The 14271-nt window shown below is 40.4% G+C and overlaps 3 protein-coding genes across 3 annotated transcripts; all 3 read right to left on the minus strand.

Moving 5' to 3' along the window:
- Nucleotides 1–635: 635 nt before the first annotated feature.
- Nucleotides 636–2293, minus strand: LOC124404210 (brachyurin-like). The gene is made up of 6 exons (XM_046878158.1): nt 2208–2293; nt 1982–2057; nt 1559–1906; nt 1237–1335; nt 1001–1140; nt 636–900 (listed from the first exon to the last, which is right to left on the minus strand). The coding sequence occupies exons 1-6, from the start codon at nt 2250–2252 to the stop codon at nt 721–723; spliced, it is 888 nt and encodes a 295-aa protein (XP_046734114.1). The 5' UTR covers nt 2253–2293; the 3' UTR covers nt 636–720.
- A 547-nt stretch (nt 2294–2840) lies between these two features.
- Nucleotides 2841–4380, minus strand: LOC124404211 (brachyurin-like). The gene is made up of 6 exons (XM_046878159.1): nt 4292–4380; nt 4087–4165; nt 3621–3968; nt 3438–3536; nt 3220–3359; nt 2841–3038 (listed from the first exon to the last, which is right to left on the minus strand). Exons 1-6 carry the CDS (start codon nt 4340–4342, stop codon nt 2856–2858), a joined length of 900 nt encoding a protein of 299 aa, XP_046734115.1. The 5' UTR covers nt 4343–4380; the 3' UTR covers nt 2841–2855.
- Nucleotides 4381–5395: 1015 nt separating this feature from the next.
- Nucleotides 5396–12447, minus strand: LOC124404079 (transcription initiation factor TFIID subunit 1). The gene is made up of 12 exons (XM_046877927.1): nt 11414–12447; nt 9726–11272; nt 9389–9651; nt 8912–9273; nt 7627–8838; nt 7300–7542; nt 6739–7177; nt 6504–6646; nt 6289–6426; nt 6071–6206; nt 5760–5972; nt 5396–5677 (listed from the first exon to the last, which is right to left on the minus strand). Exons 1-12 carry the CDS (start codon nt 12176–12178, stop codon nt 5469–5471), a joined length of 5670 nt encoding a protein of 1889 aa, XP_046733883.1. The 5' UTR covers nt 12179–12447; the 3' UTR covers nt 5396–5468.
- Between the last annotated feature and the right edge of the window lie 1824 nt (nt 12448–14271).

The following is a 14271-nucleotide window of genomic DNA, read 5'->3' on the forward strand; positions in this document are numbered from 1 at the left end:
GATATGTTGAACAAAAAATTCCTTGAAAGTTATAGCCCTTAATATTAATATTAAGTACTTTCCTTGGGCGTGAAAAGATTTTCCATATAATATACAATTATATCAGAAATTTTGTTTTCAAATTTCTATAACTTAACAACATTTTATGCTATCACATCGTTCTTGGTCGCAATCTACGCAGAATTGAACGATCTTTAAAAGTTTCTAGAATGGCGTAAGTGCAACTTCCACTGGTAAAACGATACGGGTCAATAAAATTGATTTTTACCCAAAATTCTCGTTTTTTTGCTGTTATCTCCAAAATGATCAACTTTGCGGAAAAAAATTTACCAACAAAATTTTCCTCTTCAAAGACGCTCATGCTTAAATGTTGAAGTAGACCACAATCTACGAATTGGATTGCTTCACAGACTAAGAAAATTTTAAAAAAATGTCACCAAAATTTTTGGGTCGATTTAACCATTTTTTAATGTATTACTAAGTGAAAAAAAAGTGCAAAGTACAAATTAAATGTTGATATGACGATTTAAATGTTAAGATTACGGTAATTTGTATTATATTTACTAACAGAAATGCAACAAATAACTCGAACATAAAGTGGAAGTGCTGAGACATTATAAATCAGAAACAGGAAATAAGTTTTGATCTGTTTATTCCAATTATTACATCCGTTGTACATTTGACGTTATAACGATGGAATGCATAATATCAGTCATGCGATTAATTAATGACGATAGCTCCTCCAGTGTTGGTCTCAATCCAGTCCAAGAAATCGGTCAAACGTACGTAAACTCCGGGCCATCCAACAGCGCAACCAAGAGATATTCCGAAGGATACAACACCAACCTGGGTTGGCTCACCGTCTGAGTCAGTGATGACCAACGGACCGCCAGAGTCGCCCTGAAACGAATAATAACACAATTCACGTATTACTGTATACCTTTGTTCTACTTTTCACTCATTACGGAATTTCGAAATACTCTTTATTGTTTGTACTCACGTTGCACGAAGAGCGGCCTCCGGTACCAGCCAGACATATCTGGTCAGTGTTGACTAAGCTCCAGTACCACGAGCGGCAAGCAGAGTATGTCAGGATAGGGTTTGAGGTGTATCGAAGAACGGGGCTCACACTGCTCGATGCTGTGGATCATAAGGATTTTCGGTAATACGGAAATACGCATCAAGTAATATACTTTCGGTGTATAAGAGTGAAATACTTGTTTCGAATATACTCACAGTCCGAATCGCGTCCCCATCCAGATACAGTTCCGGTCAGCCCAGCGAAGGTTTCGCTAACCTGGGAGCGGCTTGGCAAGCGAGTTGGCTGAACAAGGTCTAATAATTTGCAAAAAAATAGTTACTCTACACTGTGTTTATGCAGGGCTGGTTGGTCAATGGTAGAAAATAATAATCACGGTTGTTTTCACGATCAGTGCGATGGAAGTGAAATAGTTGATTTCAACGAATAAGAAAAACTTTACTGAAAAATAGATGTTCCTTTTTTGGGACAGATTTTCACCTGAATATTCAGTTTACGAATCGGTTAGAAATGGCTTACCGGAGTATGCAATGGGCTCAGCAAGCTTGATCAGAGCGAGATCATTTCTGATGTTCGCAGCATCCCAATTTTCGTGAACAATAATTTCGCTTGACAACCGGCTGAACTGTCCATCTTCATTCTCATTGATGTTTTGGGCTGCGAAAACGACTGTCGCGTATACCGCAACATCGACGCAATGAGCTGCGGTGAGGACCCATTCTTCATTTAGGATCGAACCACCGCAGAATCCAGTCAAACCTGCTGCATTGGTGGAAAGTACAGCAACTTGGTAAGGGAACTGTCCACGGGTGGCCACTTCACCCCCTACGATACGGCTCGGGTCTAAGGGTGTCACATTCTTGAGTTCTGAAATATGAAAAAGTTCCTCGTTACACGTGACACGAGGCGTAGTTAGAATTAATGGACAATTATGAGACCTACTTTTGATCAGAAAACCTTCGTAGTCTGGGGGGAAGACTTCGATGGGGCTGACTTGGCTCCAATCGATGTCGTAGGCCTTCAAAAAATTACAAATTCATTGCTGTTCACATGAATTTAAATGGCGAATGGTCTATACTAGAAATACAAGAACTATGACTTTATTGTAGTGTAGGCAGCTTGATCGCGAGTCTGCTTACAGCACTATATGATTCGAGTAAATACATACCTGAGCCACAGCTGCGACAAAGCAAAGCGCCACGAGGACCTTCATAGTGTAGTCACTTTTTCGTAGTAGTACGTCAAAGAACGGCATGAACTTTTATACGAAAACTGTTGCCGATAAGATTCCTGTTATCACCTTTCTCACGGCACAACCTTCTTGATAACACCTAATGAATGAAATATCGGATCTGGATAAAATCGGTTGGCAAAATTAGAAGGCAATCTGACTTTTTCACAACGATCCATTTTTTTTCATACACAGTATTTGATCTATATCATCTTGTAATCGTAAAATCCAATTTGTTAACCATTATTTTGTGGTTTTGAAGCTATCTACGCATTCACGTGTAGCTATTTCTTATTTTACTCGTAGGTAACAATAATATATTCTGCGCCATTTGCAAATAGTGGAATAATAGTGAAATTGATGGAATTATTCGGAGATTCGAACTATTCTAAACTGCTAATATACCATGAAATTTGATGATCTTAGAAACGGACTTATACTTGGGACGAAGATAACTTAAACTATAATGTGTAATATTAGAATCGGTAGAGGTAGACAATTACACTTGAGCAATTTATCGCAATCAAATTCATCGCGCTTTGCATCTCCTCCGAACTACAACGGAACGTTATAATTAGTGGGTGATTAATCTCTGACGATGGGGTGACCATCCGTGTTGTCCGCGATCCAGTCTAAGTAGTCGGTAAGACGAACGTAAACACCAGGCCATCCAACAGAGCATCCAAGCGCAATTCCGAAGGATACAGCACCGACTTGGGTCGCGATGCCATCCTCTTCAATGACCACCAACGGACCACCAGAGTCGCCCTGAATATCCAATTTTATTAGTAACAAAATTCATGTGCCGCTGGTTGAGATCTGCGATTCAATGCAGTACCTATACATCACTCTCATAGTACCATAACATCGGCGAAGCAATATACCAAGTGGTATAGTTCGAAGGTAAATAGATAGATAGAAATGATACTCATAGGTATTCCACACTTACGTTGCACGAAGAGCGGCCTCCCTCACCAGACAAGCATATTTGAGCGCTATTGATTTGGAAAAAGTAATATATGCTGCACGCAAGATTCGTGGTGATGGGATTCTGCGTCCAGCGAAGAACAGGACTGACGCTGTTGGACGCTGCAACGAATGATTAAAAGTGACCGCAAGAAATGGTATGAGACGGCGTGAGATACGTATTTCGAGTATAATGCTCACAATCGGAATCTCTTCCCCAACCGGATACGGTTCCCGTTTGACCAGCGAATGTTTGGCCAACCTGTGAACGACGTGGCAGACGAATCGGTTGGACACGATCTAAACATTTTGATGCAATTATTAGTTCAATATTACTAAATTTGAACGCATTCGCATTCACGAATTATGGTGAGATCGGTTTACCGGAGAATTCGATAGGAAAAGCGAGCTGAATCACTGCCAGGTCGTTTCTGATCGTCATGACGTCCCAATTCTCGTGAACGACGATTTTTCGGGCTGCAACTCTGAGTTGCCCTTCTTCGGGCTCGTTGATATTGTGAGCGCCAATAATAATTTCTACCGATTGGGCAGAGTCGACGCAATGAGCCGCGGTGAGAATCCACTCTTCATTCAGGATGGAACCTCCGCAGAATCCGGTCGAACCCGCGGCGTTGGTGGAAAGGAGGCCAATTTGGTACGGGAACTGTCCTGGGGTAGCTTCTTGTCCCCCAACGATACGCGACGGATTTGCACGCTCTGCATACTCGAGTGCTTGACAGATTCAAAATCGTAATATACTAGATGGCTGCAATTACGGTCTTCTCCATGGGAGTCTAATACCCGATGGAGGCATAATTTGTGGCAATCTATATATTTCGGAGTAACTTACTTTTGGCCAAACGATCTAAGTTGTAGTTGCTCGGGAAGACTTCGATGGGACTGACGGTATTCCAGTCCACATTAGTGACCTTGAATAAAATACCGAAATATTCTGAGATGGTTATAACGACATTTCGACGTTTAATTTAAATCAAAGAACTTTCGATCGCTCGCAGGTGATGGCAAAGATCGAAAATTCAAAGTGCTAAAAATACCTGACAATGAGCCGCGGCCGCCACCAAGCAAAGTGCGATGAAAATCCTCATTTTGGTACTATTCGAAATCACCTATGTTGTCATTGTTTATATACAAATTATATGCTTGATAACATATAAGATTAATCTCACGAGAATATAACGATAACATTGGGTGATTGATCCTCGATGTAATAATACAGCATGGTCAAATGTGGTTGAATACCGTTAATATTATCTACATATTTTTGCCAAGTTAATCCCTGTCGAGATCTTATAACTTGACATTTGATTGACATACGTTTTTCTACGTACGTGAAATATACAGTTTGTTTTGTATCATCGGTGTCACGGGTTATCTGAACTAGTGCTCATTGCCATATTGTTTAAAGGATAAAACATAACGTATTATACCGTACTCATTGTATGACATTGTTGTCACAATGAGCGTACAGTTATTCGACATATTTCGCTGATAAGCTTCAAGTACTCACTACTAACAACAATAATACCATTTTGGAATCTAATTTAATCTGATTTCAGTTCAATACCAATAACATTAAGGTATCATACCGCGTACAATGCGTCTGTTACAATCGGCAACGCTAAATCACCCAAAATCAAATCCGATATCAGCAGTGATTATATTTCTGTTTCAGACAGCTTAGGTTTGGTTACGGAATACATATGAGGCCGGTAACAGTAAGAATAATTTAAATGTTCACTTTTTCCGTTACAAGTCTTTATTGCATCTGCGAATATGCAGTTTTTTTTATTTCCCTTTGTTTTCGCATTGATTATTGATTGAAATATATTAAAATTATACGAAAAACAGAATTCGATACTAAGTAATATGTGACATTGTGATCTTAACTGACAGTTGATACGCTTTCATAAATTGTATAATAAAACAGCGTTAAAAAAAAAAAAATTTTTATACAATTTTTAATGTTGGTTCTTTGATATTACTTAAGTATATTGTATATGATTTCACTTTCATTTTGTTACTATTAATTTATCCTTAGGTGTTCTGTGTTTTTAACTACTTATAAATAGATATATGAATATGTGCTCAACTTACTTTATATGTACATACATAATGCAACAATAATTTTATCGTGGTACAATTGACTTTGCTTAAACTTAAATCGTTATAATACAGGTACAGTTTTAAACTTCGATGAAAATTGAAATCAGTTTAAAACCATAAGTCCCCTCCTTCATCTTCGTCCTGTTGTGTTTCTATTTCGTGTTTAGTTTCTAATCGATTATTCTGGGCTTCGTCGTCACTTTCAGAGACGGCAAGATCGTCTTGAATTTTATTCACAGCCTTATCTTCTCGGGACGGTAAACCGGCAAGCAAGAAATCGGACGGATCGTAGTTTGGATCAACATCCATGCTCTCTTCTGTAGGGGAAAAGTGAAAAATAAAAGAGTTAACGTCACTGGCAATGACTGTGTATATTTTTCAATTGCCAGAAAAACTTACCTTGCTGTAACATCTGCTGTTCTCCAGTATAGAATCCAACATTACCTAATTGAACCATAGCTTCAGCGGCTTGCTGACTGTCGTCATCTGCAGGTACTTCGCCAGCTTCTCTCATTTCGCTAACTTCCAGTGCTTCCATTTCAGTTTGCTCAGACTGTTCATCCGTTCCAAAAGGCACCTCATCGAATTCGTCTTCGCTCGAGAACTGAAGATCTGTAGAATGCACAAAAATCGAGTTAGTTACTGTATCACTCTTTTCTATTTTAATGCCACGATTGTTTCCACCTGGTTTACAAAAGATGTTTCCTTACCTTCTTCGAGGACGTCTTTTTTCTTAGAACGCCCGCTTCGACCCAATTCTCCATCCATATCACCCTCCACGTCAACGAAATCGAAATCGTCCATCATCGATTTTCCAAATGGATTGTCTGGAGAGCTGGTTTGACTCTGGAATGAAAAAGGAAAATTACAATTTGTCAGTCTCCTTTCAGCACTTGACATATTGTTTTGTAATCGTGTATCAACGCACTCCTCTGAACTCCGGTTCTGCAATGGTGTAATTTTCTTCATCGGGACCAAGCCAAGATGAATCAATATCTGCTTGTTCCATAGCCCGTTGTTGTACTAAGAGAATGTTATTCTCGAGTTGCGTCAAATGATCATCATACTAAAAGAAAAAGACAAATGGTAGTAGATTATATGTCGCTTCAATGAACCGTGAGTAATATGGACAGTTAAAATAACCTCATCTAATGTTTCTTTACAAGCTTTCACCAAAGTTTCTGCCTTTTGCGTGAACGGTGAATCCTTTCCGTTATAAAGTGTACAGTTCTCCAAAATTTGGGCAATGTCCATGAGAAACTCGTGCCGACTGTGATATTTATGTGCTATATATGAAGGGAAGAGATATTTTGATTTAGTACAAATCACACAGATAGAAAATGAGTTTAATAATTCCGATAAAAGAAGTTCGACGTACCTGTAACTTTTTTGGAAATCGATTCCAAGTCCATTGGCCTTTTGATTACATTATAATAATCTTTGACCATTTTTTTATTAACTGGCTTAAGAAACGGCCAAGCCTCAGTCATGGATTTTAATTTGTTGTTAACTACATTGTCAAGAATAAAAGTAAGAGCGACTTGATCATTGTCGTCTAGTAGCGGATTTATTGCCTTTTCAAGTCTCATTAGACGGTCTTCTTTTTCACCGAGCCTTTCTACGCAAGTGTCGAGCATTCGTTTAGCAGCTACAGTCAATGAACTCTTTGCTCCATTGTAGAGCGTTGAATTTTCAACTATCTGATTTACATCAGCCAAGAACTCTCCTCTGCTTTGATATTTCTTTTGCCTCAAGTTTTCTCTTATAGTTTGTAAGTCCATCGGCCTTTGAACAATTTTATAATAATCTGGAACTACCTTTAATCATAGTTGAAAACGATATTTAAACACAGGATCGCCGACGCTGTCTGACCAGCTTTTGTCTCTATGTTATAAATTTAACTTTAAGTAACAGATTTATGTGACCTGGATAAACTTACTTTTGCATTTACAGGAAACAGGAATGGCTGAACATCTGGTAAATCTCTCATCTCATTCAGAATACTTTCCAGCATGGTAGACATTACCACGACTGGGTCAGTTCTACGTCTGTTTGCCGGTCTTTGTTGACGTTTGAGATAATCGCAGTGATCGTCACCAGTTGCACGGCGGCGTTTTCGTGCACTAACAGCCTCCTTTGGTACTTTCAGTAGCAAAGTGCGTCTCTTCATTTCTTCAGCATGCTAAGGTAAGAGAATCAGTGTAGAGATTTTCATAAACCCAAGATTTTGGAATATCTCACTACAAATAAAAAATGCTACACCTACCTTTATAAGCTTTGAAGATAATTTGACTTTTGTTCCATCAACATTGACCAAATCTTGATCATCGGTGTTGAGCTGCTTCTCGATTTCTTCTTCCTGTTCTTCTGTCATAGCGACATTTACTGGCGCAGTAGGCAAGCTGTTCTGGTAAAGGGGACACGCCTTATTGGTTCGCATATGCCCTACATTACCACAAGCACCACATTTTAGTTTAAGATCAGGTTTAAGTTTAGGTTTCTTACGTTTAGAGGGAGATATCTCAGGCTTAGGATGCTTAGAGGAAAGAGTAGAGGATTGGAAATTACTTAATGGTAGGATACTGGAGGATGAGACTGGCGGGGTACTCAGGTTGGAACGTTCAAATAGGTTTGAGGAGCTGAAAGAATTCGTCACAGGGCCACCCAGCATGCGTTCTCGTTCTTGATTTCGTTTAATTCTGCGCAATTGTTCCTGAATTCTTCTCTTTTCTCTTTTCATTTCTTCTTTCTGAGCTTCGTCAAGGGTTGCGAATTGTTTGATGAAAGTTTCGTCCTTGGAATTTCTTATCTTTATGTAAGTGTCTATGACGGCTGGTTTTCTCACTAGCTCAACTCTGGTGAATTCCTTCCCGTCAGGATTTCTAAATGTTCTATATATTTTCAGCACTCTACCTTGTTGCGTTCCATAGTTATTGACAGGCCCATCGTCTTCGTCATCTTTCTTTTTCTCTTTGCTTTTTTTCTCCTGCTCTTGCATGTCGCCCATTATCATTTTTCTGAGCTCATGTCGTTCCTGTTCCTCTCTTTCAAGGGACAATTGGGTGCTGGTCTTTTTGTTCGACAACATATTCTCAATATTTTTACCCATTTCTTCGATGTCTGAACTATCTTCATCAGAACTCTCGCCCTCGTCTGTACTGAGTACTTCATTCGATGATAAGACACGATTCTGTAGATCGAATATTCTTTGACACTCTTCTTTGTACCTTTCCTGGTGCTCAGCTATCGAAAATCTATTACCTCTTGAAAACTTTGTCATACCCTCTTCTCCTGCTTTCGCTTTTTCTGTCGACAGAGTTCGCACAACGTCAATTACCTCCCACCGTGACAATTTCTTAATTTCTTCTTCAGGCACACCAAACTTCCGTAGTAACGCTTTTGCATTATTCAACGAGAGCCTACGCAAATCTGCATCTGTACCAGTAACTGTTCTCTTTGGCTGTGCTTCCTGCTCTTCCTAAACAGCAATGAGAAATTATGATCATCATTTTGTCCAACTCCCCCACGAGAAATGTTTGCATCGTACTTACTTTGCTGATTGTCGGTTTATTTGGCACTCTTACGTAAGAGAAGCCCTCCCCACAACCTGTAGGATCAGCTGGACCAGCCAACTGCAATAAACATTTCCCTCTCATTGCTTGAATATAGGCACGTGTCGTATTCCAGGGTGCAACTTTGACTTCATCATCCATTTTCAACTGCATTTCTTCATCGTCATCATCCTGAGGTGTAAACAAAAATTTTTCACCATACCCAGCATCTTTTAGCCTCTGCTCGGCTGCGATCATACTAAAATATGCGCAACACTGCTCCGGAGAAACCATAGCTCTGATTTCTTCCTCTGTTGGCAGTCTAAAATCTGGCTTGATTACCCACCAGTTTGAGTCCATTCCTAGTTTAAAAAATGAAAGTAAAAAATCACGAATTTTTTAATAATACTATTCTCTGCAGAATTTGATAGAAATATGTAAGGCAATCTTCTGAGGCAGATACAGAGTGAAATGTACCTGTTCTTTTAAAATCAGCACAAAGCTTCAGTCTCTTTCTTATACTGCTTTCGCTATGCAATGGGAATGCTTTTTTAATATCATCCATTTTGATTCGCCGAGGAGTGTCACGAGATTTCCAGAATAATCTATATATGAAAACTTGCAGGAAGTCTCTCACAAAGTTGTTGGCTCGTTTGGAATTTGGACCAGGAACTTCATACAACGGACACTCTTGTCCAGCAATAAATAAGGCATCTATTTCCCTCACGTAATATTGCTGCCTGAAAAGTGGGCAAAATTTAGACGAGTGATTAAAGTAATTTTACTTCTACAAGTACCTTTGAAGCAGCCGTACCTTGTTCTTATTATCAAGAAGTCAGTCTCTGGGCCCTTATGTTCGTAAATCGGGGCCCTGTACATGTTGTTTTCAATAGCCTGGATGCTTTGGCCAGGTGTCAAGATGCCCAAAAATGGACTGGTGTGCGCATAGGCAACCTCTCCGTATTTGTAACGCATAGGCCCTTGATCCTTTCCAGCTCTTCGTTTGTAGTAATTCTTGACTTTCGAGCACATTCCAACTTGATTCATCAGAGGCGGATGTTCCTCAGAAAATTCGATGAGGACAATTTCCCCATCTCTTCCAGTCAAATCTTCAGGTGTCCTCATGAAGAAGACATCTCCACCTCCGGAGGCAATTCTTTCCTGTTCTCTTTGCTTAGCCTTCTTCTTGATGTGCTTAAGAAGAGGCAACACATGGTGAGGACCAGTGTGAGACAGGGGTCCGTGGCTGTACCTCTTCAACGGAGGTCTGTGGAAATTCCTCAATCTCATGGGTCCCATGTGTGTCTGTACAAAAGGTGCTCGCAGCTCTACAACCGGTGTACTATGCTGTATTAAATTGCCACCACCAACTTTGAGGCGTAATGTTGTTTCCGAAGAGCGAGGCATGTAGTAAGAGTCATTTGATATGTTGAATGGATCTCTATCGGGAGACTTTGGAGGTGGAGGAGGAGCATCCTCTTCGAGAACGTTGATAACCCCTGCTTTACCCAGCAAAAGTTTACTTTTTTTCACATGAGGGTGTGGGATTTTGACCTTAGGTTGAGGCCCATTGTCTTTATGAAGAAGAGCTGGGTCTATGTCGTCCGGTATTCCCAATACGATGTTTTCATCGTTTGGATCCAGGGTGAGAATCTTTGGTTTTGGTATCTTCGTCATGTGCTCGGCATCCCAGATAACTTCCTCTTCCCAGAGTCCATAAACTAACTCCTCGTTTTCCACAGGGAAAATAGAATACCAAGTGTCGTCATAGTTTTCTTCCCGCTGTTGCTGCTGGCTGCCTTTACCCATCGATGCAAGTTTACTCTTAGACTGCATGTGCAGAGGAGTTGCTATTTGCGATGTCGCAAGTCGAACGTTAGGTGCTACAGGAACAGGAGTTCCTTTTCCTGGCTGGCTGAAGGCTTGAGCAGTCCTGTTACTGCTTGAAGGTACCCAACCAGCAGCATTATTCTTGCTATTCAATTTTTGCATAACTTTATGTTTTATGTCATCACCATTCCACACGACATCATCCTCCCAATGCAGTTGAGACACCATAAGAAATGAATCGTCTGGAAATGTATCCTCATCTTTTGAGTTACAGACTTCTTCAGTTTTCTCAGCAAGTTTGAACCCATAATTGAAGCCGTCACCAGTCTCTGGAACTTCCAGCATGTCATACCAGATCTGGGCTGGACCGAAGCGCCAGTCTGCAACTTTTGGACCCATGTCATTGCTGTCTCCCATCTCACCCGTTTTACCAGTTTGTTCCTTGTCTTCGACGGGAAGTAATAACTTCTCTTCATCATCTGGCATACATTGATCTGGTGATGGAGTTGGTGCGTAATGCATTTTCCAGCCCTGTTGGAAGATTGACTTGAATTCTCAAATTTTTTCATACATCTCATAGCTTTTAAAACATTTCCTAATGTCAAAATTGCTTAGTAACAGGGAGCTAACTACATTTTCACCTAGTTAAAAGCTTTTCAATATGTATTATACCTTGAATTTGGGTTTCCTCTCGTCGTGATCAGATCCTGAGTCTGAATCCTTTGGATCATGGTGTTTCTTTTTTTTCCGCCGCTTTCTAACACCTCGCCAAATTTGTGGTAGGCTGCTCGGCTTGCCAGGGCCAAAGAGTCGCGAGAACCTGAGGACCTTATTGGGGCGAAAATCAGGAAACAATTCCGTAACGTTGATATTTGCATATTTGGAAGGCAGCATGGAAGCCAAGGGCGTTTCAAGCTTACGCTGGCGAGCAGCTTCTGCCTCTTCGGGGGTCAGAGCTTCTTTCTCATCTGGAATAGGCGGAGGAGGCATCAGCTGAGTGTCAGATTTATTGACTCCCTCTTCATCATCCGCATCGTAGTCACTGGCTGCCCTGTCCTGTTTCTTGGAGGAAGCTTCTGCGTCATCTTCGTTTATGTCCTCAGCTAACTCGTTAATATCAGAGAAATCCAACGCTGTTGGAGATTTTTCTAAATAGTTAACATCGTCAGGCTCGGATTTGAGGCCTGTTCTATTTTCATCTTCATTCGCTCCTTTCCCATTTTCTTTATCCTCCTTTTCCTCATTGTCCAAAGCAATCATTTCCTGCAGTAAACTGCTAAGGCCGAGGCGACCCAGGGAAGCCAAATGCCGCTTTGCCTCGGAGTCTAATATGTCATCCTCCAGCTGACCATCTTCATCGATGTTGCCAAATAAAAATCCCGTCATATTCATTTCCAGATCCATATCTCTGTCATTTTCCTCGTCCGAGTCAACCATTTTCAGAAGATTCAAATGAGTTTGATTATTAAGAAACGGTGGTTCTGAATCGGTAAAGATTAACTATTTTGAGGTTATACGGTTGACGCTACAAGCGGGTATTATTATCCTGTGTTGATACATTAACTCAGTTTTGTCGTTTTTAACCGTATGTTACGTTCACTAATTTCGCACCTATTACGTCAATGTATACGTAATAAATTGAACTTGATGAATCCAGAGATCTCTTGTTTAGCAACAATATCCCACAGTACAAGAACGGGATCAACGGCTCCCGTTTTTATGGCCAGTTGTCGTTGACTGAAGATATTCGCTATTCTCTTTAGACACCAGTTTGTAGAGTGCTAGCGCCACTTGATACAAAACAGATTCTTTAGAACTAATTTTTGTTCGTAGGAGCATGCAGTTAAGGCTGGATTTTCACGGGCTTCAAATTGACTCGGCAGCACACTTCAGTGGCGGCAAAACGACGCTCATGAAAATGGGTACCGACGCGACAGCATCGTAACACGAGTCTGAGCTACGTGTTTGAGTCAGTGGTTCTCAGTTGCATTTTTATGCTAAGAATTTAAAAAAGCTAGGATTGTAATTTGGAAGTGTGATATAATGGAGAAAACGACGGAGAGAGAAGGAAATCGGATAGAACGGTAGCAGTTTTTGGTGGAGACAGTGTGATCTAATTCATTCTCGTTATAAAAACCTAAATTTATACTGATCCACATACACATATGTTATTTGATGAACAATAAACAATCATGAAAAATATATCAATACTTCATTTGTTTCAATGCATAATTGTTTGACGATTGTAGAATAATGTGATCGGGGTACATTATTTGCAAATGTTTCGTACAACTGTTCACAGAGCTTATACGCAGACTCTATCGGTTGCGCTGCGAGCAACATATCAAGAAATGCAGCTGAAAAATTAGGGATTTCCTTTTTAATTCCTTTGCCGTTGGTCCCACGCTGGTTTGGAAATCGTTTTCGTATTCCTGAGGCACCAATTGGTGAGAAAAATGTCCTGCGGAACGATTCTAAAGCAAAAAGTTTCCGAGCTCTGAAAATCGCAGAAAAGAAAGGCTAACCCCTTTGGATTTTTTCAGTCGAAATTTGACCGATTTTGGAGAATAGTTTAATTGATTCTTCGATGCCCTGTATCGACGTAATTTTTCGAGAGGAATCGATTGCGCGCAGTCCGAATACGCTGCGAGCAACGTATCGAGAGTTACAGCTGAAAAACGACAGATTTCCCTTGCAATTTCGCTACTGTTGGTGCCACGCTCTTTTGGATGCTTTTTTCGGATTCCTGAGGGTTCAATTAGTAGGAAAAGGGTCCTGCAAAACGATTCTGAGGCAAAAAGTTTTCGAGCTCTGAAAATCGCAAAAAAGGAAGGCTAACCCCTTTGGATTTTTTCAGTCGAAATTTGGCCGATTTTGGAGAATAGTTGAATTGATCCTTTGATGCCCTATATCGACGTAATTTTTCGAGAGGAATCGATTGCGCGCAGTCCGAATACGCTGCAAGCAACGTATCGAGAGTGACAGCTGAAAAACGAAAGATTTCCTTTGTCATTCCGCTACTGTTGATGCCACGCTTTTTTCGATGCCTTTTTCGGATTCCTGAGGGTTCAATTAGTGGAAAAAGGGTCCTGCAAAACGATTCTGAGGCAAAAAGTTTCCTGGCACTGAAAATCGCAAAAAAGGAAGGCTAACCCCTTTGGATTTTTTCAGTCAAAATTTGACCGATTTTGGAGAACAGTTTAATAGATTCTTTTATGCCCTATATCGACGTAATTTTTCATGGGGAATCGATTGCGCGCAGTCCGAATACGCTGCGAGCAACGTATCGAGAGTTACAGCTGGAAAACGACAGATTTCCCTTGCAATTTCGCTACTGTTGGTGCCACGCTCTTTTGGATGCTTTTTTCGGATTCCTGAGGGTTCAATTAGTGGGTAAAGGGTCCTGCAAAACGATTCTGAGGCAAAAAGTTTCCGAGCTCTGAAAATCGCAAAAAAGGAAGGCTAACCCCTTTGGATTTTTTCAGTCGAAATTTGGTCAATTTTGGAGAATAGTTTAATTGATCCTTTGA

Source organism: Diprion similis, chromosome 3 (genome assembly GCF_021155765.1).
Source record: "Diprion similis isolate iyDipSimi1 chromosome 3, iyDipSimi1.1, whole genome shotgun sequence".
Taxonomy (NCBI): Eukaryota; Metazoa; Arthropoda; class Insecta; order Hymenoptera; family Diprionidae; genus Diprion; species Diprion similis.

What these genes read in the sequence shown, in the direction of transcription:
- LOC124404210 (XM_046878158.1), bottom strand. Translation starts at nt 2,252, where the DNA reads ATGAAGGTCCTCGTGGCGCTTTGCTTTGTCGCAGCTGTGGCTCAG. An exon ending in TTGTCGCAGCTGTGGCTCAG is followed by an intron (nt 2,058 to 2,207) that starts GTATGTATTTAC and finishes AATTTTTTGAAG; the next exon opens with GCCTACGACATCGATTGGAG. An exon ending in GAGGCCGCTCTTCGTGCAAC is followed by an intron (nt 901 to 1,000) that starts GTGAGTACAAAC and finishes TATTCGTTTCAG; the next exon opens with GGCGACTCTGGCGGTCCGTT.
- LOC124404211 (XM_046878159.1), bottom strand. Translation starts at nt 4,342, where the DNA reads ATGAGGATTTTCATCGCACTTTGCTTGGTGGCGGCCGCGGCTCATTGT. An exon ending in CGGCCGCGGCTCATTGTCAG is followed by an intron (nt 4,166 to 4,291) that starts GTATTTTTAGCA and finishes ATTTTATTCAAG; the next exon opens with GTCACTAATGTGGACTGGAA. An exon ending in TTGGGGAAGAGATTCCGATT is followed by an intron (nt 3,360 to 3,437) that starts GTGAGCATTATA and finishes CATTCGTTGCAG; the next exon opens with CGTCCAACAGCGTCAGTCCT.
- LOC124404079 (XM_046877927.1), bottom strand. Translation starts at nt 12,178, where the DNA reads ATGGTTGACTCGGACGAGGAAAATGACAGAGATATGGATCTGGAAATG. An exon ending in ATAAACCGACAATCAGCAAA is followed by an intron (nt 8,839 to 8,911) that starts GTAAGTACGATG and finishes ATTGCTGTTTAG; the next exon opens with GAAGAGCAGGAAGCACAGCC. An exon ending in GATTTCCAAAAAAGTTACAG is followed by an intron (nt 6,647 to 6,738) that starts GTACGTCGAACT and finishes CTTCATATATAG; the next exon opens with CACATAAATATCACAGTCGG.